Source organism: Natator depressus, chromosome 9 (assembly GCF_965152275.1).
Source record: "Natator depressus isolate rNatDep1 chromosome 9, rNatDep2.hap1, whole genome shotgun sequence".
Lineage (NCBI taxonomy): Eukaryota > Metazoa > Chordata > Testudines > Cheloniidae > Natator > Natator depressus.
The window spans coordinates 15,555,765-15,581,440 of NC_134242.1; the positions used below are offsets into that span (position 1 = coordinate 15,555,765).

At 42.2% G+C, this 25,676-nt stretch overlaps 1 protein-coding gene across 1 annotated transcript; it reads right to left on the reverse strand.

Annotated features, from left to right (window-relative positions):
* Positions 1-19,445: 19,445 nt before the first annotated feature.
* Positions 19,446-25,553, reverse strand: TMEM212 (transmembrane protein 212). Its single transcript, XM_074963239.1, has 3 exons — positions 25,389-25,553; positions 20,417-20,476; positions 19,446-19,820 (listed from the first exon to the last, which is right to left on the reverse strand). The coding sequence occupies exons 1-3, from the start codon at positions 25,551-25,553 to the stop codon at positions 19,446-19,448; spliced, it is 600 nt and encodes a 199-aa protein (XP_074819340.1).
* Positions 25,554-25,676: the final 123 nt, after the last annotated feature.

Genomic DNA, 25,676 nt, shown 5'->3' on the forward strand with positions numbered 1-25,676 from the left:
AGAGCTAATCAAATTCTGGGGTGCTGGGGATATTGCAGTTGGAAGTAGAAATTTATGGAGGCTGGTCTTTTTTTTTTATGCCATCTTGTTTATTTACAAGAAATGTACAAAGTCCTGCTTCCCTGAATTCAGGAGGAACCATAAAAACAAAAGAATCAGTTTTCTTATCTTATAGCCCTAAGTCTGATTAGACAACAGCCCCAAAAGTGCGCTCTGTAGCTTTCCCCAGACTCACAGGCTCCTGCTTAGCTTTCTTGCTTTTATGCCTCTGTTTTTCTCTGTTCTTATCTGTCCCCAGTTTCTGTGTCTTCTCTCCCACCCCTGCCCCCACCTGGGCACAATACCCAGTGGAAGCCCCCACCTACATGGTGCTAGTTTCTGGGCAGTTTCTGTTAGCCTTTGGTTTAACTGTTTCTTACAACTATCTTAAGTGAAAGGTGTGTTCACACATCAGCTTGAGCAAGGTTTAACTCGGTTTACTACAATCTATTAAGCAGGAAATCTAACTGATAAAATCAGAGATGGAACACATTGATTGCTGTCTGATAGCCAAAAATAACAGCATTGCAAAAGCCCCTCTAAGATTAAGGCCTGGTCTACACTACAGAGTTAGGTCGACATAAGGCAGCTTATGTCGACCTAACTGTGTAAACCTCTATACTAAAATGTTCCTCTTGCCCGTGTAACTCGCCCACTATGCTGAGCTAATAACTCCACCTCTGTGAGAGGCATAGCGATTGGTTCGATGTAGTTAGGTCGACCCAGTGGCTGTGTAGACACTGTGTTGCTTACATTGCCTGTGGCTGCCTTTGATGGCTGGATCCCTACTGCTCCGGGGCTGACAGCAGGAGCCATGACAAGGGACACGAAGAGGCAGTTTAATTACTGTAGTGGCTGTAGGTCGACCTAACTTAAGTAAACTTAATTCTGTAGTGGAGACATGCCCTGACCCTGAGATTCTACCGTTCTTAGGAATCTCTTTATTGTCAGTTACTTAAGACTGCCGTAACATAACATTTATTTTGATCTATGTATGTGGCTTAGGGCTGTGAAAAAATTTGCATGCTAAATGACATGGCTAGGTCGATTTAACCCCGGTGTAGACATAGCTAGGTTTATGGAGAATTCTTCCATCGACCTAACTACTGCTCTCAGAGGGGTGGATTAACTATATTGATGGAAAGACGACCCCTTCCATTGATGTAGGAAGCATGTATGCTACCGCAGCATAGTTGCTACTGTATCACTTGTGGTGTAGACAACTTTATAAGCATTGTGGTTTAAAAAAAAAAAAAAAAACAGCCACCCAATGCTTTCCTAACTTCAACTTGGCTAGCAGAGTTTTAACCTAGAGCAAGGTTAGGGTTTGTTTTTGTTTTTTTTTAAACAAGATTCCAAAAAAGTATTGGAAGTATTAAAAAAAGTTTGTGTGTGCATGATATTAGGTCTCATAAAACTGCAGATTAACAGAGTTTGGCAATGAAGTCTCCATTTATATGCAGAGGAGGTTTACCATTGCACAGACCATGCAAGCTTCTCCATACCTGTCAATATAACTCACAGACTGAAGGACGGCAGTCCATTAGGGTTTGTCTCTACTGCAAACCTACTGTTCGTCTTTTTTCATCAAGATAGCTAATTTGAGTATTTCAGTATAAAGCCTAAGAGAGACAAAGCACAAGTAGCTTTTAACCATGATGTAGCTAGTAGGTATCAACACCAGGTGGTGGTATAGGTGGGACCGTGATTAGCTACATCACAGTAAAAGGAATAGTGCCTGGTCTCCACTAGGGCTTAGCTAATGCAAGTTAGCTATCTCGATAGCAAAGCACTTTTTTTTTTTTTTTTTTGCAGTGACGATAGTGTGAGGCTGACAAACTCACTACACAGGATGCTGAACAGACATCTGTGAGTAAAGATTTTTGATCACCAATTGCCCAACTTCAACCTGAACAAGTGGACTAAGGGTAAAGTTCCTTAGCCCTTTATTGCCCCTTGAACAATCTAATCTCCAAAACTTTAACAAAAGTTTTCAAGTGATTTACTGCTGTAACTCACCACTACCATAGCTTTTCAAAACTACCTCTGGCAAGTAATTTGTCCTCACTGAGGTTCAGTAAAAAAACCCCACAGGAAACACAGCTCCAAGATCGTGCACAGAGCAGAATATTGCAGAATATTTTTACTGAGAGTCTTTGACAGAGTTTTGTAAACTGGCAAAAATGCATGGTATTCCATTTAATATGAATCTTACCAAGTACAACAAAGGGAAAGGTCTTTTGTCTATCATCTTCAAGAGGGACAAGGAACCTTGAGGCTCATATGTAATGTACAGCACATCTGTGTAATCTCCATAAAGTTTTTCATGGTGATGGCCATATTTCAATTAGCCTTTTCAGCATAAATGCCTCCTTTACTCTTTATCTTTTTGCCTATGCATATTACTGTAAAACAAACATACACCAAAATAAGTCCATCCCTGCTTCTCCACCAGAATAGCTGAGTGCAGGAAGTCAGCCATCCCCTGTTCAGCCTGTACTCTTGTTCTAGAAAGGGGAAAATTAATCAAAGCTTAGGGAGTACAGCTGGGTGAATAAAGGATTTTTCTGTTTGCTGGCAATTCTGAAAAATAAAATAAAAAGTACCCCCCAAATCACTTTTGTTTGAACCAAACACAATTTATTTTTTTTTTGGAAAATCAAAACATTGGAAAAAGATTTTGGAACAAACAAAATGTTTAATTTTGATTGTCTTGATTTCTGAACATTTTTAAATGTCTTTGATTCTATTTTAAATAAAACTCAAGGAAACGTTGGAAAAAAAAGAGTCATTATGAAATGAAACCAAAACATTTCATGTTGAAAACGTCAGAACAAAATATTTTGATTACTTTTAGATTTTTTTTTAAAGGAAAAAAATTTGGTGAAATTAACATAAATTGCACAACATTTCCATGATGCTGTATCTGCATTTTTTGCCCCCCCAAAAAGTTTTGATAAAAAATTTTTACCCAGCTCTATTAGGAAGTGCATCATGACTATTTAAATATTCCCTTTCACAGGGCCTTCCCTAGGGAGGAGCGGGGCCAGAGGCGGAAGGGATGGATTAGTCTCTTCCGGGACCAACTGCGCTGGCCAATTGCACTGGCCCATGGGGCCTCCCAAAGCACAGGGACCAAGTGGTCACCCTGATTTTCCCTCTCCCAGTGGTGACTCTGCCTTTTGGTCACATCTACACTACTGAGTCAAACAAACATGTTAGTCCCCCAACAAAACTCAGCTCATGTTTTAACTGTGTCTCTGGAAATTACTATGCGAGCATTAGTTGCAATGTAGATGGGACTTGTGTGTTTTACAGAAATATCGTTTATTGTTTAGGGATCTTGCTTGTCTATTTTGGTCTTGTATGGATAAATCAAATGCTGTTCATGCCATTCTGGGCACTCCCGATCTAGGTAGGAACAGCTAGCCATGCAGCCATAAAGGGGTGAGAGAGGAGGGGGTGCAAGTATTAAGTATTACTCAGCTTGTGGCAGCATGGGGAGAACAAATCTCTGGGCTGGGAGGAACATAACCTAGCTGCCAGCATTGCAGAGGCAGGGAGTGAAAGTGGTGGAGGCAAGGGGTGGAAGACGATGGGGCAGCAGGAACTGGCAGAGCTGGGGGAGAGATGGATGCTTCTTCCCTAATGTGCAATATTGGTGCTTTCAAAAAGGCTAAATAGAACCTGGAAATCTCTTCCCCCAGCATTCACAATCAGACCCTTTTTGTAATGTTTTAATAAAAAATAACTGCTTGTGTGTTGTCGGGGGCCCGTCACCCCTCAATCCCTCCTCCAATACTGGCTGAACCAGGTTGGCGGTCGTCCCCATTGCTATAGTGGCGTCCTGGCACTCCTCAAAGAGATCTTGAGAGCCTAACAAGATCTTAGGCATCTCCCAGTCCAGCTACTCAGGTCCCTGGTTGCCCAGTCCATGAATGTGGTGTTATTCTTCCTTGCCCCTCACCACAGAATTGCATCGAACCTCCTGGCTATCTAAAAGCACATTAGGCTGCATGGAAGAGCAATCCCTGAGGGTTGAGTCAAGGTCTTCCCCGAATGGACAAGTTCTGCTCTGCACTGGACTTACTGTTAGTATTCCAGATCCATTGTACTGGATGTTCAGTCCCTGGATCTTATTCACAACGCTGCTCAAAATTAAGTCCATCTCAAGTAGGTACTTGGACACCCACCTGTACACCAAAAAGGTTCTCTTGATCCTGATATCCAAATTCAACTGGGCTCGATAATCACCAGTGCCCACGGGATGGCTTCAGGTCAGCTGGAAGCATATTCATAGGCAGAATTTTGAGTCTTCACCTCTTTGTACTCTTTATAGAAAGTAACAATGGAATGGCAAAATAGAAAGGATTCTGTGACTCGACTGAGCTCTTGACCTTGAGAAACCCATCCCTGCTGGATAAAGCAGAGCTGCAGCTAGTGTAAAAATCTTACTTAATACTAAATATCTTCATCTTTCCATTCATTCCTCAATTGTGATAGTGAAGAGGCTGGCCTATATTCACACCACTATCAGACTTCCTATTTACCAGTGAAACTCTGTGTTTCATGGGTTGCTGTCTGTCGTTAATTCATCTTTCATAATTGTGCCCCAGAGAGGGGGAAATTCTAATGTACCTTAAACATCTCCTCATTTTCTAATTGTTATTGTTGTCTGCTCAGATGATACTGAGGTGTCATTTTTGATTGTTTGTCACTGAGTTATGTAAATCCCTGAGGATTCAACCATGACTTAAAACGTCTTCCCTTTTTAGCAGTCTTTCCTTGAAGGCCACTTGCTCCTCAGATTATTTAATTTTTGTGTTCTTGTGACAAGTGCTAGACTGAAAGGCTACCAGCTTGAACGGTGACCCCAAACAAGTAACAACCAACAGAGTACAAGGACTTTCAGTCATTAGCGGGGCTGGATTCAGCCTGGTGACTGAAAAAAACCTTCAGTCCTGCACCAATTGCCTGAGTCATCCAAACTCCAGTGTATTCAATCATTTGGGAAAAGACTTGATAGCTAGTTTGTGTGGAGTGCATATGGATAACTGGCTATAATCTTTGGTGTCCTGGGAGTAGGAATGTGGTAGGGATTTCCCTTTGGACCGATCTCTGAAATTTATATTCCACTTGTTTTTTGGGGGAAATACTTACCTGAACCAAAGCGCTGGATCTGAACACCCTTAATTTTCCATTTTGAGGTGGATGGGGGTGGGAAGAATGGACTCAATCCAAATCTGGGATTCAGCTTTTGGTGACTGGCCCTTACCTCTATAAGAGAGAACCCAAAAACCAGTTCTAAAAACCTCTGAACTTAATGGGGACTGTCTGAAATCTGAATTTTGTACCCTAAGACCACAACTGGTAGAAAAATGTCAGTAGAAGTGTTTTACAGTCCTTTGTTAATAATATGTCAATTAGAGAGCCTAAATGACAGGGCAGAATGAATGGTGACATTTTTTGATGCGCTATAATTATGTCTTTCCCAGGATATTCCTGCAGGCATGTTAAAATTGGAAAGACCTGTCCCATTTTGGATTCAAATGAAAGCATAATTTTAGAAGTAACCTCATGGCAACATTGCTGTAATGATCTGAGCGGAGTATATTCACTCAGACCATTTCACTTATATTTTACTGCTGGTATTTTTACAAGCTGCTTAGTTAACTATCTATGGGAATCTATCAACACTCAAAGATATTTCTGCGTGTCTGCTTTTACATAGCTAGGCGAAACCTGAGTATTCATTTGGTGCCTTCTGGTAGGTATGAGCTAATAAAATCTGTATATTAATTCCTTCTAGTCAGTTTTTCCAAGTCCCTCTTGCCAAGGGCCCTCCTCCAGTACAGATATTTGATATAATTTAGAATGTCTATCTTAAGAGTTTTCTGCAGCTGACCATCACGATAGTATCTGGGCACAATTATAGGCCAGCATTTATTTTTGGACATACATCTGCATTGCAATACTTCTGGAATCAAAACTCAGTAATTGTGATGGAAAGGGAGTGTCATACAACAACAACATCATCATGAGATTTTAGAATATTCCCAGCAAACCAACTCCTTGGGAAGTAAACATTAAATACTGCTATGGGGCACTCCAAACAATACAAGCAAACTCAGCACAGTTTTCAAATTCAAACCACCTCTGGAGCTCTAAACTCTCCAGTGAGATTCATCCTTTCTCCAAAATGAAAGGAATCATTTTCAAAGTCAGAGCACATCCAAATTGCAGGGAGAAGAAACAGAATACCAATGGCTCAAACACTTTCAAGGTCAGAAGGGACCATTGTTACCATTGGCATGACCTCCTGCACATTGCAGGCCACAGAACCTCACCCACTCCTGAAATAGATCCCCTAACCTCTGGCTGAGTTATTGTGGGCTCCGAGAGGGAGTTTGGGTGCGGGAGGGGGCTCAGGAGTGGGTGCAGGCTCCAGGAGGGAGTTTGGGTGTGGAAGAAGGTGTGGGGTCCAAGCCGCACTTACCTGGGGAGCTCCCCAAAAGCTGTGACATGTTCCTCATCATAGGTGTAACCAGGCAGCTCTGCGCACTGCTTCTGCCCACTGAGGCCGTCCCCTCAGCTCCCATTGCTCGTGGTTCCTAATCAATGGGAGCTGCGGAGCCGGTGCTTGAGGCAGGGTCAGCGCACGGAGCCTCCCAGGTCACACTTCTGCCTAGGAGCTGAGGGACTTGTTGCCACTTCCGGGGAGCCGAATGGAGCCAGGTAGGGAGCCTGTCCGCCTCGCCAACCGGATTTTTACCAGCCTGGTCAGCAGTGCTGACCGGAGCCGCCAGGGTCCCTTTTCAAATGGGGTAGGGTTGCCAGGTGTCCGGTTTTCAACCGGAACTCCCAAGTTGCCGTGCAGGAAAACCTTGTCTCCTCCAGAACAGCCTGAGCTTTTTATATGTGCAATGCAGGTTCCGGGGCAGCTGAGGAGGTGGTCTGTGTTACTTAGCTGCCCCAGGGAGATTACCGATGAACCCAGGAAGCTGAGTAACACAACGCTGCCTCAGCCAGCCCAGAACATGCATGGGACATAATAATAAGTAGGGCTGTCAAGCGATTAAAAAAATTAATCACACGATTAATTGTGCGATTAAATCGCACTATTAAACAATAGAATACCATTTATTTAAATATTTTTGGATTTTTTTACATTTTCAAATATTGATTCAATTACAACACATAATACAAATGTACAGTGCTCACTTTACATTTGTTTTATTACAAATATTTTCCACAGTAAAAAACAAAAGAATTAGTATTTTTCAATTCACCTAATACAAGTACTGTAGTGCACTTGCTTTATCATGAATGTTGAACTTACAAATGTAGAATTATGTACAAAAAAAACCTGCATTCAAAAATAAAACAATGTAAAGCTTTAGCGCCTACAAGTCCACTCAGTCCGACTTCAGCCAATCGCTCAAACAAGTTTGGTTACAATTTGCAGGAGATAATGCTGCCCACTTCTTGTTTACAATGTCACCTGGAAGTGAGAACAGGCATTCGCATGGCATTTTGGAGCCAGCGTTGCAAGGTATTTATGTACCAGATATGCTAAACATTCAAATGCCCCTTCATGCTTCAACCACCATTCCAGAGGACATGCGTCCATGCTGATGATGGGTTCTGCTTGATAACAATCCAAAGCAGAGTGGACCAACGCATGTTCATTTTCATCAGTTGAGTCAGATGTCACTGGCAGAAGGTTGATTTTCTTTTTTGGTGGTTTGGGTTTTGTAATTTCCACATTGGAGTGTTGCTCTAAGACTTCTGAAAGCATGCTCCACACCTTGTCCCTGTCAGATTTTGGATGGCACTTCCGATTCTTAAACCTTGGGTCGAGTGCCGTAGCTATTTTCAGAAATCTCACATTGGTACCGTCTTTGCGTTTTGTCAAATCTGCTGTGAAAGTGTTCTTAAAACGAACATGTGCTAGGTCATCTGAGACTGCTATAACATTAAATATATGGCAGAATGCGGGTAAAACAGAACAGGAGACATACAATTCTCCCCCAAGGAGTTCAGTCACAAATTTAATTAACACAGTTTTTTTTAAGGAGCATCATCAGCATGGAAGCATGCCCCCTGGAATGGTGGCCAAAATATGAAGGGACACAAGAATGTTTAGCATATCTGGCATATAAATACCTTGCAACGCTGGCTACAAAAGTGCCATGTGAACACCTGTTCTCACTTTCAGGTGACATTGTAAATAGGAAGCAGGCAGCAGTATCTCCCGTAAATGTAAACAAACTTGTTTGTCTTAATGACTGGCTGAACAAGTAGTAAGACTGAGTGGACTTGTAGGCTCTAAAGTTTTACATTTTTTTGTTTTTGAGTGCAGTTATGTAACCAAAAAAAATAAAAATCTACATTTGTAAGTTGCACTTTCATGATAGTATTTTTCAATTCACCTCATACAAGTACTGTAGTGCAATCTCTATCTTTTATCATTTTTACAGTGCAAATATTTGTAATAAAAATAAAAAGTGAGTACTGTACACTTTGTATTCTGTGTTGTAATAGAAATCAATATATTTTAAAATGTAGAAAAACATCCAAAAATATTTAATACATTTCAATTGGTCTTCTATTGTTTAACAGTGCGATTAATCAAGATTATTTTTTTTGAGTTAATCGCATGAGTTAACTGTGATTAATCGACAGCCCTAACAATAAGCAAAAACTTCCCATTCAAACCCTGCAACCGGCGGCTGCAGCTCCACCAGGGGAGGCTTAGCCTGCTTGGCCTATTAAACTTACCACCCCCCAGTGCCAGCTACAAAAATTGCCTTTTTGTTATATCAGATGGCAATTTTTGTCTAGTTGTAAATGCAGACAAACATTGTCTCGTTTCATGTGGTTTGACTTTAAACTAAATTGCCTTGCAGGCAAAAGATGAGAGGTGAGGTGACTCTTACTACTGACTAGCATTTGTAGTAAAGTCTCATGTTAAAACAAAGCAGGAAATAGTTTGTCAATAATAAATCATTAGCAGGTGTCCTGAGGAGGGAAAGGTTGAGAGGGGACTTTAATGATGTTGTTTTCTTCAGTGTTATTAGTACCTGCCTGGTAGGATTAATGTCCAGCATTTGCTAATGTAGGTCAAACATAAATGATTGCACTTGAATAGTAACTTGAGAAGAGGTTGCTGTGAAACCAGACATTTCAGCAGGGAGATCAGTAAAGTGGAAATGTCTAGGTAAGAAGATCAAGAGGATGATGGATGTTTTAAAAAATGTTTGGGAAATGTGAACTTGAATAACCTTTCTTTGCACAAAGCATAATTATATTTGTATGTACGAGAAAATGTGCCCCTTACTTAATTGGTAGTTTGTAGACTCCACATTTTCAAGTCTTCCGTAAAATTTGTCAGCCCTGCATACTTTGGAAACCACAGCTTCCTTCACATTTTTCAGTGTAAAGATGATTTGGCTACATTTGTTTATGGGATGTATTATCAGAATTAAAGCCCTCCATCTGTGAGAGGAGTTGGTGGGCTCAGTTCAGGTCCTCATTTATAGCTCCTCACATTACAATCCTAACCCCCCGCCCCATTGCAAATGATTCTAATTGCCACCCTTGTTGCCACTCTCAGCAGAGAGGCAAATAAATAAATGATCATGGGAACAGAATAAGCCCCTTGTGCCTAGAGGACAGATTTGAGGTACATAGGTCCTGCCTACACTAGACTTCTTTCAAAAGATTTCCCACTGTTGCCATTACTGGTGCAGCTCTATCAATGGTAGCAATGATGGTGCTGGGGTAGACAAGCTGCCAGGGTTTAACTATCCTAGTCAGAATAGGTCTAGATGGCTTGGTTTACACCAGTGCTTTCACCACTGCTACCCCTGAGGGAGCAGAACTGGGGACAGCAATGGTGCATTGATTTCAGTGGGAGTTTTTTTCTGAGTGAAGACTGCAGTATCAGGCCTCCAGCAAACTGCTCTCTGCAGATGGACACCTGGACCTACATGGAGCCAGGGTTTGCAGGATAGAGGCCTGTGTTTGTATATTGTGTTTATTTTTTGGAATGCCTCACAAATAGTTGCTAAAACTGGATGAAAAACTCTCAATATATTCAAATTTTAGCAGGTGAATCTGATTATTTCAAGAGTGCAGTTAGCAGAAAAGGCACTGAAAGGAACATTAGTGCTTTCACAAAAAGGAGATGCATGTCATAAAAGGTACTTAAATAATTGAAGAAGAAAATGAAATAAAACTTTGAAACTATAGATTTGTAAACGAAGGTGTTTTGCTGGGCAAAAGAATAATTTTGCCAAGTAGACTGTGGTTCTCAGTGCTATCAAAAAGCACAATTTTACTCTCGGTGGAGACTAACCTGAATGGGAGAGGTGAGCGGGTATGGGCAGGCAACAGACACGGTCTGTCACTTCAAAACACTGGAAGCTTTGATCTTCATCCTTAACCGTCTATGATCCTTAGAAGGGCTGACCTGCATATTTAACTTAAACTGTACTTCTAACATGTGGTTGACAGCTGGAGGAGGAGGGGAAATAGCCCAGTGATGAAAAATACAAGTTTATTGCATAGCTGTAATTCAGATCCACCCAGCTCCTAATGAATCCTTATTGTTTCATACAAAAACACCAAGCAACATTCAGTCCTTGTGTAAAGCTGCATTAGGTTCAGTGGGATGGGGATTACATGTCTGCTTAAAGTTAGGCACATGTTTAAGTACTTTGCTGAATAAGGGCTTTTATTTTCTCTCTAGATCAAGACTGTTTTAGGTAGGTCTCTTGCCCCTGCCTTTCCACCCCCTCACTTATTCCCTCTCCTTGGCTGGCATACAAAATATTCCCAATCTCAATAAATCAGCTGTCACCTGTAGCCAAATATCTTGCAACAGATCAGTATATGCTCAGATTGCTTAAACGAGATACCCCAACTCCCTTTTTCATAAGGATTGCTGAGAAGTCTTTAGATGGGATGAAACTGGGGGTAGGGGGAAGAATGGGAGCTTCTACATCTAAATGGTGTGCAAGAATTAATCCACTCAGCTCCCATCCAATCAAACAGGAAGCACATGGCAAATCTCTGTTCACTCAGATGTTGTGGGTTAGTGCCTAGCATTCTAGAGGTGCCTTAACAACTGATGAAATATAGTTTTTATAGCTGAAGCCAAACGGCTGTTACTACCAATGATTTGATTTCAGAATTGCTTTTTCCCTTGGTAAGGGCTCTGAAGAGGATACCCGATATTCATTATTTGCACCGTAATGCAGAGCGCTCCCTGAAGTGATCACCATAAGTGGGTGCTAATGTGGCATCCTGTTTGGAGGTTTCAATTAGGGTGACCATACATCCTGTTTTGGCTGGGACAGTCCCTTTTTTGAGCCCTGTCTGGGTCCTGACCTTTTTTGGCAAAAGTGGGGTGTGGAGGAATGTGCGGGGTGAGAAGCGATGCCAGCCCTCTGCAGGGGGATGGCAGGGCTCGGGCAAGCAATGACAGTAGCCCCACCCGAGGAGTGGGGGCAGGGCTCAGGCAAGCATCTCAGGCCAGCCTTGAGGGGTGCTCGGGTGAGCAGTTCATGCATAGGTGTTGGAACTACGGGCACTGGGGTAGTTGTGGTTTGATGTGGTTTCCATTATATACAGGGTTTACAGTTTGGTTCAATGGTTCTCAGCACCCTCAGTATACAAACTGGTCCAGCACCCCTGGGCTCAGGACAGCCCCACACCGAGGGGTGGGGGAGGAAGGGCTCGGGCTAGCCTCACGCAGTGTCCCATCTTCCCTTTGGGAAATATGGTCACCCTAGTTTCAATGCATGCTTCACAATACGTGTGCTACTATACCTCTGAGGCAACCATCCCATTCATGGCTTTCTCTGGGTGTACCAGAGGCTACCGCGCAGCAGGATGCAATACACAAAATAAATGTTGATAACTTAATGCTAACATAAGGCTTTGTTGTCCCTAACTGGTCCCCTATGCCCAGGATTAAAGCCGCTTCTGTTCACATGGGACCTGATCCACAAACCAATTACAAAGTCTCCTATTGATGTCATTGGCCTCTGGATCAGCACCATGGATCCCACTGTGCTTTAGCTATGTTGGAGCACAGAACATTATGATCCTCATGAAGTAATCTAGAATTTGTACTTACCATGATCTGTGTGTAGGTGATGCCATGCAGGCTGCTGGGATTTATGTATACTGAGCTGGCTAATCCTGGTAACAGCTGGGGTTCATCCTGTAAGAGGCTGAGTACCGGAGCCCCATCCAGCAAAACACTTAAGCAAGTGCTGAAAGTTAAGCATGTGAACAGTCTCATTAATGTTAATGGGACTACTCATGGGCTTAACTTTAAGCAGATTCTTAAGTGTTTCTCTGAAATTGTGGAACTTATCAAAATCATTCTTTAAACAGTTATTTCCCCCCTTTATTGAAAAAAAAGTTTTCAATAGGAAAACACAAATTGAGAAGTATTTAAAAATTCTTTTGATTAAAAAATTAGACAAAAATGGGTCCAGCTGAACGCTGAGAAATGGAAACAACTTCAAAATAATTTTTCACATTTCCCCATTATTCAGCCAGCTCTAAAATGAATTCAGGTTTCCCAATATACCAGCTTTGCACCTAAGTGGATAGGGTGCAGTCACACCGATATGTTCTTTCATCTTCTACAGAATGCCTATGTGTCTGGCTGCCTTCTTTCCCAAGTTACAGACAAATGCCATTGCTGTGGCTTGTGAAAGTGTTTGAGTGGAAGCCATAGGAGACCTTTTCTCTTTGAACTGACCAACTTTATACTGTCAGCATTGCTTAGCAGAAGTGAGGGCTCCTGTGGTTTATGCCAAAGTGAAAGACTAAGCAGGATAAAGCTCATGCAAGGGTAAATAATTACTACTTACTAGACAATATTACTCCAGATGTAGCTGTCAGCTATTGTACAAACCCTTGATAATCTTGGTTAATGCTTAAAACTTTCAAATCTAGAACTGCACAACCAATTATTTACCTGATTAAAAACAACATTTTGAAGGAGAACAAGTTCACTGTGTACCCCCACGTTAATCAAAACATGCTTTACCAATGACTAATATTATGACAATAGCATTCCAATAAGTGTGTAGAAATGTTTCAAGATTAGCGAAGATTCTGGTTTACCCTATATGCTTATGTCCCTAGAAGGCAGATAAATAAAATGAAATTTACTATTTCAAACACTTTTCGCAATTTATCAAATGAAATATGAAGTATCACTGAAAGAGTTGTAGCTATGTTTAAGTATATGTCAGATTACCAGCTCCATGCAGTCACACTCCATCACCCAATGCACGGCACAGAGACAAGGCATCTGATACTTTCGACACATACCTATTGTAGTACAGGTAAACCCAAATTTGATTAACAATATTACCAAAGAGCCTTTTGCACAAAATCCCTTTGTATCCCCACAGCACAACGGGAGGCTGTTGGATTCTCCCCTGATTTTATAAAACCCCAGCAGTCTTGCCAACTCTTTTGATTTTAAGGCCAGGCTCATGACGTGATATTTTACTTAAAGCCTCAGCTCCTTGAGTCAGGTTATTACAGGAGACTCAACTTCTATTGAAAAAATAAAATATCTAGCCCTCAGGTTTGGTAATTAGAGCATGAAAATGTGACCCAAGTATAACCTAAAAGGCTCCAAAACCAGAAGGCACATTTAAAAAAAAAACAAAAACCAACAGCTTTGTGACAGGGCCACTCACCTCACATGAGTGCACCTGTTGCCCAGGTGTGTCTACAGCTGCACTCCCTCTGCATTGTGCTGCTTGTGGTGACCCCTGCTGGCAGTTAAACTTAGGAGAATTTCAGTGACAGCCCTCCAGTTGAGTCACATACCGTCCATGTTCACAAACAAAACAAACCCCTCCTGGGGTGCAAGTCCAACAGGACTCTCTCACAGTACCCTGGGCTGACCTGCCTCTCAAATTGTCCCTGCTGTGGTATGGAGCGTTACCCCCAGGGCTTCCTCCCTGGGAGCTTTTCGCCTGTTGCCTCAGCTCTCCAGTTGGGCACTCTTTATAGTTCAACCCCCTTCCGGAGTGGTATCAAAAGTCCCACAAATGTTGACCCTGTCTCTGGGACTTCAGCTCTGTGGCTTCAGCTCTGTGGCTGTGGGCTACTTCCCTTTTCAGGGCTTAAGCCACTTCCCTGGTTGCTGGGGGGCAACCCAGGCCCACCCACTACTCTGTGTCCAGACCCAGAGAACTTATAAGTAGCAGCTTCCTGCTGCATCCCATTAATACTGTCTGCATTTCCTTTGACCACTTCCCTGTCACCCCAGTGCCTTCACCCTTATCTCAGGGCTGAGGTTTTTCTTGCTCACCTTCCTTACTCCAGCCTGCAACTGCACTCTCCAGGAGCTCCTTTTATATGCAGCTGCTGGGCTCTGATTGGCTGCTCCCTGCAGCCTCTCTCTGATTGGCTGCTTCCCCCTCAACCTCTCTAGGCATCGTGGAGGACTCACTGTGGCATTACACAGGGTACAATCTGGACTGCTGAACAGCTGTGTCCCCTCAATTCTCCAACATGGGGGGCCTTTTACACTGCTTTGCTATGGCAGCAACCACTTCTGGTCTGCGCACACACAGCCTCCAGAATGTAAATAACTCCTAGCTATATGCTATGAGTGCTATGGCCAACCATTCTTGAATTACACTGCAGGGCAAAATCAGGAAGCTCCCAGTTCCAGACTTTCTCTCAGAAATGTGTGTCTTGTACTGCCCAGTCCTCTCCCGGACAATAAAAGCTCATTTAAGTCCATCACTATATTAATGGAAAATAGTATGCACAAATCTGTTATTTCAAATGGAGTTTCCCAAACACTTCAGTCCAAGCACACTGTTTAGATAAAACAATAAAACAAGTTTATTAACTGCAGAAAGATAGATTTTAAGTGACTACAAGTAATGAGGCATAAAAGTCATAATTGATTACAAGTAAATAAAAAGTAAAAGACTAACTTAACAAGCTAAGTGAATTCAAAGCAAACATCTCTCATCACATATTCTAGCAGTCCTATGGGCTGAATCGTTCAGTCACAATCCCTCCCTTAGTCCAGCGCTGTTTCCTTTGTTCTGCTGCTGTTGTCAATGTTGTGAGTAGAGGTGGAGGGAGAGAGAACTTGGGAGGTCTGTCCCCCATTCTGATATTTTTTCCTCTTTTTTGAGAATCATCTCCACTTGGGGTTCAGGAGACAGAAAGTTTGTGGGGATGGGAACCTCCAGCTGCTTCTTTGCCAAGATGCAAATTTCTCGCTCACGCCTTTATTTCTGCCAAAGAATGGCCATTTGATTTTGTTGGTTGATATAACCATTAAAACATATTGTTTTATAACTAAATAGAGCCTTTACATGACATTTGGTACAGATTTTTGCTACCTAGGAGAGTGTGCTATAACTACAGACATTTATACAAGTAATTATATAGCTTAATATTTTCAAATTCTTATTAATTAATTGTACATTTTTAGCATGTTAGAAAACAGTGAATGATATATTGCTTATTTACTAGATAATTAACTTTTTGTTTATGATTTGTGTCAAGCTGCATTAGGATGGCCAGTGGAATTTAATTAAACACACACAAACAGCATATAAAATTCATTTTTATTAAACAAAACAAGCCCTCAATAAAGTACATGACTTATTGTGCCATATTTATTATGCTTGACCTCAAAAGTTAAATGTTTTTCCCCTGGTTCTTTCTTTATATAGAAAAGCAGCCTTTAACTCAAAGCTTTAGATTGAGGCTCATGGATTCAGTTTATTTATTTTTTATTTAAATGTGTTAAGAGATTATAATACATTTAGGCCTTAACATATTTTATATTAAATTCAGATTTCATATTAAATGGATTTATTTTAAAGAGAAAAATTTATTATAAATTAAATGACAAAATAAAAACATCCCATTTAAATTAAAAAAACCTTGATTTAAATTTTTTTTTTGTCCACCCTGTTTTAAAGTGATATGCAGATGCTTTGGGACTCCAATTTCTTCCATTGTCCTCTCCCATCACCAGGTGTCTCCACTGATGAAAACCAGCCCCTTCATGTGGTTCCCAGAGTTGTTACGCTATATATCAGCTCCCTATTTAAAGTACGTTTTTTTTATAGCCACCAAGCTGCACCCCATCAGTTTGGCTAACAAAGAGGTAGCATGGGTAATGGGTCACATGTAACTGCACTTGCTACATATTCCTAGGACCAGCTCTCTCAACTTCATTGACTTCAAGCAGGGTTGCCACATAGCTAAGACAGAATTTTGGCCCATTGACTTCAGTTGGATTGCATAGGTATAAACTGAGAAGAGAATTTTGCCCAAGGAGTATAGTGAGAACTGAATGAGGCTTTCATGTTCTGTGGGACTCTATATAGTCACTGCCTTTAGGTGGCTGTGAATTTTATTTCTTCCTGAAATTTCAGTTTGATCTGAATTCAGCAAAGCTTTTCAATTTTTGACCAAGGTAGAATTCATAGAATCATAGAATCATAGAATATCAGGGTTGGAAGAGACCTCAGGAGGTCATCTAGTCCAATCCCCTGCTCAAAGCAGGACCAAAGCAGGAATTCCACCAGCTCTGCAAGGTGAGGGCAGAGAGCGAGTAGCTCTGCACAGTAGCATATTTTGAATATGAATATTTGTAAAATGAAAACTGATGAACTCTGTTCTTTGAAGGCTCGCCCCTCAGGCAGGGAACAAAGTGAAAGCCTGAGCCTCCAGTTGATATGGAACTGCACCCAGGAGCAAAAGTCTGCAGGATCAGGCCTTAGATCAGGGATTGGCAACCTTTGGCATGCGGCCTGCCAAGGAAAGCCGCTGGCGGGCTGGGACGGTTTGTTTACCTGCAGCGTTAGGGTTGCCGAGGGATGTGCTGGCCGCCCTTCCTGCAGCGCCCATTGGCCTGGAATGGCGAACCGCGGCCAGTGGAAGCTGCGATCGGCCGAACCCGCTGACGCTGCAGGTAAACAAACTGGCCCAGCCCGACAGCGGCTTTCCCTGACGGGCCGCGTGCCAAAGGTTGCCAATCCCTGCCTTAGATGAATTCATTAAATGCCTATTTACATTGCTAGCCAGTTGTTTCCTGACTAGCAGGTGCCAAAATATAATGATAGTAAAGAGGGGCTGTTCTCCCGCATGCACATGGGAATTCATAGAAGAGAACTGGAAAGTTTGGCAAAAAAGAGTGTAAAATGTACAGCTACCTGGTGGCAGCTGTAGCTGATTCTGTGGATGTTGTAGATGGCTATTTAATTGTATGTTGCTCAATGTAAAAGGAGTACAAATTACGTGAATAACCACAGGTTCATTTAAAAAAAATACCAAAGCGTTTAAAAGAATGTTTTTCCTTTTTTTTTTTCCTCCTGGCAGGTTGCAAAAATACCCTCCAATAATGAAATGAAAACAAGCTGAATGGTTACATTTCATGGAGGAGGGAAGATATAGTTGCAGCCAGCTGGAGCATGTCTGGGCCAGTGTCTCACTTCTTTTCTTTCTGCTAGTTTAGTGCTGCTCCAAGAATGCAGACAATGCTGTCTGTCACTGTTTCAGATTTGATTTCCACACTCAGAACTATACTTATTAAATGAAACCCCATTGTCAGGCTGGCACATTTCCCCACTGCTCTTTTAGGTTTTACTTTTGAATTGCTCCTATGTGCCTGGGTGCCATGCTCACATGCTGGAAATGAACTAGTGCAGTACGGAATAAGGTACAAATATGAAGGGAGAGTATTGTATTGTCTTAATCAAGCTTGTTGTATTAGCTCTGTATCAAATCTTCCAAATTTCTTTTGCAGTCTCATCCACAGCTAAGGTGCACATAAATCTTTGTTGAGGGTGGACTCAGCAATGAGGCAGGGAAGGATGGGTTTTAAAAGCGTCTCATGACTGATGGATCAATTAGGTGTTCAGCTGGAGGCTGGTCTGCAGGCAGGGTACTGACTGTACTGCTTGTAGGAGAAAACTTTTAAATAATCAGGGCTTGATTGTGCAAAGTGCTGAGCACCCAAGCCCTGGCCCAGCAAAGCACCTAAATCCGTGGGTAGTCCTATTGTCTTCAGTGGGACCATTCATGTGCTTAACTCAAAGCATGTGCTTAACTGAGTTCTGGATCAGGGCCATAATGTTCAGTATCAACAGGACTGAACTCTCAATGAAGAATAGGAAGTGGTTAACAGTGGTCAACAGAACAGGAAGTGGTCAACAGAATGCAGGAACATCCATCTGGGGAAATATATATTGGAGGAGAAGTAGTAACCATAAAAATAACAAAAGGTCAGTTCATGTCTTCTGAAAAATACCACGGAAGACAGGAAAATTATGAACAATATCAATAAAGCTCATGGGAAATACAAATACAAGAGATGTCCAGTGCTGTGGATTGCAAGCTCTTTGGTCTTTTCAACCTCACTTTAAACTAGGCTCATGACTTGCAACCTTTTCATTAGGCTTGTAGCCCTTTAATGGCCATTGATGTGACATGATTCATTATTCAATAAGTGCCAACAGTGCCAAATAAGAAGGTGAGGTCCATGCTGTGACAGGTTCCTCCCAGCCTGGGCTCCCTTTCACACTGTACTGCTATGACAAGCTGCAAAGCCCTCCAGCCTGCACTTTCACCAGCATTCACACAGGTAGGGACACACCCAGCTGCAGTTGCAGGCAGGCTCTCTAACCCACCAGCTGTAACCTTGGGCGTTCAATACAAGCCTGGAGTGGCAAGTATTAATTTTTAGAATCCTTGCAGGCCCCCACTTTCTGCACTCGGAGTGACAGAGTGGGGATTCAGCTTGACAGCTCCTAACTGCCAAGAAATTTGGCCTTGACTCCTAGTGCTACCTGTACGTTAGCCTTGAGTCGTCCATGCTTTTTCAGAGACAGTGCCTGATAAATCTGCACACAAAGTAGGGATGTCACACCTTTAATGATGGTTATTTTGACACCTGGCCTTGCTGTCCAGGTAACATGTCTGTGCCTGCATAGCTTTTACCTATACCTCACACTGTAACCAGTCAGAATTTCATAGTCATAAAGGAGGAGCGAATTCAAGAGCTTCTACTCCAAGGGTTTGACTCCACTGAAGTCAAAGAAAAGGTTCCACTTGATTTCAGGGGGTGTTGAATCAGGTCCTAATATCACAAGCCCTTGTTGCAGATGCTAAAGAAATATCCCATTTAGCTGAAATAGTATTAGGGCACAAAGGATACACAGGGCCACTTATTTATCTCATTTGAATGGGCGTAAATCTGGAATAGTTCTGTTTTCTTCAGTTGAGTTATTGAAGTGTAAATCTGGTGAGAGTGAGTTCAGGATCTGGCCTAACCTTGAGCAGGTCTGACATGCCACTAAGTAAAGGGAAGTTGGTAGTCATAGCTACTGTGTTATTGGCCGTAATCCGCTTTCCCCATAATGATTGATACTCACATTTAAATGTCCAAATTGGAACAGTCTTGCAGTGAGCTTGATCACAATAGCCAAAGAACCACAAAACATGACAAAACTTGAGCAAAGGTCTAGTATTTGTAGAACCAGATGGTACCACTCGTAGTGCAATGGGTCCTTGCAAAGAGACATAAATTCCTTGTAGGGAAAAGGGAACAAAACTGCATAACCGAGATAGTTGGTCCCTGCAATCCCAGCAAATGAATAGTAGCAATATGGACCAAGCAGGATGGAGACAATTGCAACAGCAAATTGAATTGGGGAGCCCATGATGCTCAATATGCCAAAGGTGAAGCTAGCTTCCCACTGAAATTGAGACAGAAACATACTATTACTCTTCTGACTAATGAGAGAAAAAAATCTATTAAAAACCTTTGACTAAAGAGAGTGGGAGATTTCCTATTACTTCACTTCTTTTCTATTCTAAACCCTAATGTGACCAGAACAAGAAACATACTGGAGGGGGGAATAAGCAAAATCAATATCATATATGCCACTTGCTATAAAAAATGATGTGGATTCTCTACAGGGAAGATGAATGTAGGGAAACCAAATTTTGCTAAAAACACTAGAACAAATTAGAGCAGATGTATTTTATTTCTGCATTTGTCATGTATCACAGAAAGACATAAATTGCAGTGGGCGGCCTTAACTTCCAAACTTGAACACTAACAAAAATCCCCATTTTAAAGACAGGAAGTAACTCTGGAACTAGTAGAATCACCAAGCTGGTAGAACGTTTAAAGCTTGTTCGCTTTAAGCCCTGTATAGTGTATTTGATCCACAATTTTAGTAGCAAAATATGCTTTTTCCTCTTGAATATATCATCTGGATTAACTCTGCAGTTCCCCTGACTTCTCTGCTGTATTTAGACACCATATTGAATAATGACATAAGCTTACAAGTGATCTTTGTGTTTGTCCTCTGTCAGCCGAAAGAATAAGTACACCAGCAATAACAGCCTGTGGATGAGGGAAACAGACAGTTACACCCGTAATACTTCCTAATGCTAGTAGTAATTTAAACTCTGAAATGCTTTGCAAACGTTTTAATTGTTATCATAACTTGATGGGCCAAATTCTGCCTTCATTAATATTCATTAAACCTGCATCGCTCCCAATGGGGTGGCACAGGTGTAACTGAGGGTAGCAATTAGACTGAGGTTGACTGTATGTGGTGATGATGATTTGGGAACTCTGTCTGTACAGCCAATGAATTCTGGGTCATATTATGAAGTTGTTACTGTGAAAATTACTGTGTCACTGAATATCTCTGGGTACATGTGGAGTCCACCATGGGCTGATGGCTTTTAGCACTTACCCATAAGATTATGGACAATAGAGAGTTGTTAACCTTAATGACTCTGACTGCACAATGGGTATGCTAACAAGGTTGGCTGAAGCTCGGAGAACGAGTATACGTCAATTCATCAATAGGAAGTTGATGAGGAAGACCTGTGTGGTTACTATGCTGAATTCCTCACTGGAGGCACAACTCCATTTATGCTAAATATATCAGAAATGAATTTGGCTCACTGTGCTCAACTTTTTGCCAGCCCATGAATCTTGGATCTGCCTGTATATTTGCTCCTAATAATATATTGTTGATGAATGGAACCACCAAAGGCAAATGTGTCTGAAACAAGACTCTGAAGGTCAGAAGATCAGAAAATGGCATAATTTGGGCTCTCATTGCTGACACAGAGGCAAATGTATCAACAAGTTTGAAAACCCAGAACCTTGAGCAATATGGTTTTGTGGTTTGTTTCCCATTTCTGGCATGTTAAATGTTTTAAGACCTAGATTTTAATATTTCATGGCACTTTGTATTTAAAATTTTTGATTTAGGGAATTTGAAAATACTTCTCCTGAGGCCGAGCCTGAAATGATAATCTTGGCATAGCCATAACATAAAGTTCTCATGGATAAAAGCAGAAACATCTGGAGTCATGAGTGGTAGTTGGCTAAATTAAGCAGAAGAAAAGCCACAAGCAGGGGAACCTACAGGGTTCTAGCCAGAATAAATTAGGCTACAAAATAAGAGTACTATTAAGAGCAATTGTAATACTGAGGCTGCACTATAAGATGAGGGCCAAACTCTTTCACAATCTTCTTTGTCAACTGAGAGGGGTTCAATTTACACTTAATGCACATGTGGTTGGTGGAACAAAGGAAAAACTGAAGATGGATAAAAGCAGGGGAGGGATTATACATCATGCTGGTTTAGCTCCAAGCAGATAATTTAAACTAGTAGATGATCAGTTTCCAGTTTGTTTTAAATACTCTGGCAAGAAATGTTACTTTCTATCCCAAAGTTTAAAATGCCATAACATTGCAGTTTTGTAAGCACTGCCATTTTGGTTTTTTTTTCTTAATTCTTAATCTGATCCAGTGTAGCCAATGGGATTCTTTCCATTGACTCAGGGTCTGTTTTTAAAGGCATTGTTCAGCACTGTACAGCCAAACTCCCTAAACAGGCTGCTGCCTAGCAAAATTTTCAGTCCTAAAGTAGTTGGCACTTAGCCACCTATCTCCCCATTCACTGCCTGGGGTCATGTACTCACCTAAATATGGAGGCTGCAGAATCCTGGGATCTGAGTACTGCCCTGCCTAACAGGACTTTCAACACAAGCGAGGCAACCTTTAAGTGATAGGAGACAGGTCAGCTTCTGTGCACCAGTGTCTGCCTGCAACAATTACACTGCAGTCTTACAGCATGTTCACCTGTTGCAGCTGCTACATCTACAAGGCCATTTCCGTTATCTAGTTCGGAGCTGGAGAAGGAAAAGGAGTCATATTCCTCTCCCACTGGAATCCCCCCTCAGCACTGTCAGTACCCGAGGCCACAGAACATGATGCACTCCGCCACCTGCTCCTGGACTCCAGACATTCAATGGATAGAGAGAACGGTGAGTCAGATTTCCCTCCGTGCTGTGTAATCTGTATTTGTGCTCAATCTGTGTTCTTCCCATATACGCGTGCACTCAGCACCAAGTGCATGATCCTGCTTTGACCCATCCTCCAGACCGTTCTCCATGGGCTGGCCATCAGTGAAACATCCTTCTACCACCATCAGCTCAAATTCCCTTCCCCATCCCCTGCCCCACACGGACCCAGTCTGGCCTGAGCCTCCCCTACCAAATGCCCGTAACCCACCAAAATGGTACACTTCCCATGACTTTCCCCATGTACCTCTTTTGTCAGACCCTCCCATAGCACCCAATCACTTTTGTGTTACCAGCCCTTACCTATCATTCAGACACATGTGTGTGTCTATTCCATCCCCCTTATGCAATCATCTTTGTGCATCAAACCACCTCCCAGCAGCCCCCTGTCTCTCACCTTCACACCCCCCCCCCCCGGCCCCAGCAGTCTTTCCTACTCCATTGAACCAATCTGCCTTTTACAGTTCTGTTTCCACTCGGTCATGACTTGGCCATAAGTGCAAGGCTAAAGTAAAGATGACTGACCCCAGTCTCAGCACATCCTACCAAACAGGCCCCTCACAAACAGTGGAGTGCCTGGGATGTCCTGTGACAGCTGCCACCAGGCTTGGAACCACTGGCTAGAAAATCTAAAGATGCCTGGTGGTTTGCACAGAAATACTCCCTAATGCACCATATCCCAGTCATTGTGGGGCTCAAGTTGGGGCTCTCAAGCCTTCCAGGCTCTCTCTACAGCGCAGCTGGGAGAATGGAAGTCCTGGAATGGGCTTCTCGTGAAGCCCAGAGGCTGCCCCACCACGTGGGCTTCTCCGGGCCAGGAGCCCTAGGACATCCAAACCCCTGGGCCAGCTGATTGCCTGACTCCCACAGCCTGATGAGTGAACTGCCCTGAGAGTCAGGCAGACTGGAGAGCCAGCTGGCCCAGGAGTTTGGAAGCTCTAGGGCAGACCCTGTGGTGGGGCGTCTCAGAAGCCACAGACCTTGGAAGTCCTGGCAGCAGCTTGTGAAGCTGACATGATTCTTGTCAGTTTCACTGCTGCTCTTTTAGCAGCTGCAAGGGTCCATGGAGTGTATTTCATTTCCGGAGCTGGTGTTTCCAAACCAAACCTTTGTTGGAATTTCTGGTTCACAGGAAATAAATAAATAAATAGGTTTCATTCACACTTGGAACAAAACCAAATTTCAAACAGTTGAAAATTCCTGCAAACCAGAAATTCCGAGTTTCAGCCAGCTCTACTTAGCACTCACTGTCTGTCTCTGTACTTTAGGATGAATGGTGCTGGATCAGTGGGCAGGGCCAAACATAAGCAATGTGAAGAAATCTTTCTATTACCATGATATGGTACCTTGGCCATCACAATGAAAACAAATCTGATCATACATGTAACAACTTATGTGTTCACTAAATTAGCAATGGCATTACCAGCTTCAGGACTTGGAGCCAGAGTCTTCCGTCCAGTTTTAAGCTAACCTCCCTCTTGAAGGCAATGAAAAGTTCTGCTTAAAAACTGATGAAACAGCATAGTTCTTCCTTAGTTCAAGGGGCTGTGGAATCAGAGCTGGGGCAAACCTGGAAGTTTAAATTTAGTGGCTTGGATAAAATGGGATCTATAGCTGTACCACCCTTATTTTCACTTTGCTAAACCAAACCCGCTCCATGTTTGTCCACATCTCTTTGTGGAATGTACCAGAGGAAGTGGCCACAAAAGCATCCCTAAACAAATGAGACTGTTAGAAACACCCTAATCCCATCAACAGCAATGTTTTAAGTAAAGCGAGATCCAAAACTGCAATTAAACACTGGTGGAAGGAATAGGATGAGGATCACAGAACATAATTCAATCAGTTCTGGCATATTGTTTTAATGTAATTTATTATTTGGATCCTAACATCTGCAGGACATCAGTAACTCTCAAAAACGTCAGCAATCCAAGGCGCTCAGAGTAAAGGATTTTTACTTGAGCATCTTTTGATGCCTCTTTTCTAGTAAATGAAGGTAGAAACTGGTGGGTGATTTCATGAACCAGGGAACTGAAGGAAAACTCCAAGCCCCCATCCTTTTAAAGCCCTTTCCTCAAGGCTGAATTATCATCAAAACAATCACAAAACCAAAAGCAGATCAGCTGAAAAACACTGGGCAATAATCCCCCAAAGGCTCCCCACACTGGAACCAGCTAGTAGGGAAGAAGGAAGGACACCCTTTAATTCTCCTTTTGACCCAGCTTCCCCTTCCTTTTACACTCCACCCAAGCAGCAATGGGACCAGCCTGGAACTTGTAACCCTTTACAGGCTGCAATCTCTTTACTTTGTTACAAAATTCTGCCCTATAGCATACAGCCCCCTGCAATGAGCTGAGTTCAGTGGGGATGCACTAAGTGTAAACCAGAGCAGAATTTGAGTCTTAAACTATTATAGAGATTTCATGGGTCTGTGGCTGCATAATTTTTAACTCAAAAACTTGCTGCACTTGTATACATCTTCATGCATAGTTTGAAACCTAAAACATAAACAGGCTTCTGCTGAAACTAAAGGACATGAACCCAAGAGCAGCAAATCAGTGTGAGAGAGGAGCCAAATTCTGATATCACTTGCAAGAGTATATCTCCAGTCATGTTACTTCACATTGACACTGGTGTAACTGAAATCCAGATTTGGCCCAGAGTTGGAGAGTTTCGTTTTTGCTAGCAAAGAAAAATTGTGAGAGCCAAATATCCTGAAACAATCAATATCTTAACATTTATTGCAAAGCTAAATCTTATCAAGGAGTTGCAGGGAGCTCCTGTATTTAATTTAATGTTGAATACTTCAAGTACTTCTTTTTAAAGAGCTTATATTAATAGGAATCAAATTCAGACATGGTTGACTTTTCTTAGAATTTCAGTAACTTCTCTAATATCTTTTCCCTGCTAACATTTTTCTTGTGGCCTACCAAAGTTCCATTCCAGATGGGACAGGCGATTTGAACGCTCCAGCCAGCAAACCAAGGCTTATAAGAAAAAACAGGAAAGAAAGCAAAAATTCCAGAGAAAATGCTTATAATCCCAAAGGTAATAAGTGTCCCTCCGGTACCCTCATACAGGCTCTTTGTTTTCATTGTGAGTCTCTCTCTCTCTCTCTCTCTCCCTCTTTCCCTCTGCTTGATTCACATCAAGGATTAGTAACTAAAGCCTAGTCAAAGACGTTTCATTATAAACAGAAGTTTCTTAGAGACTGTAGT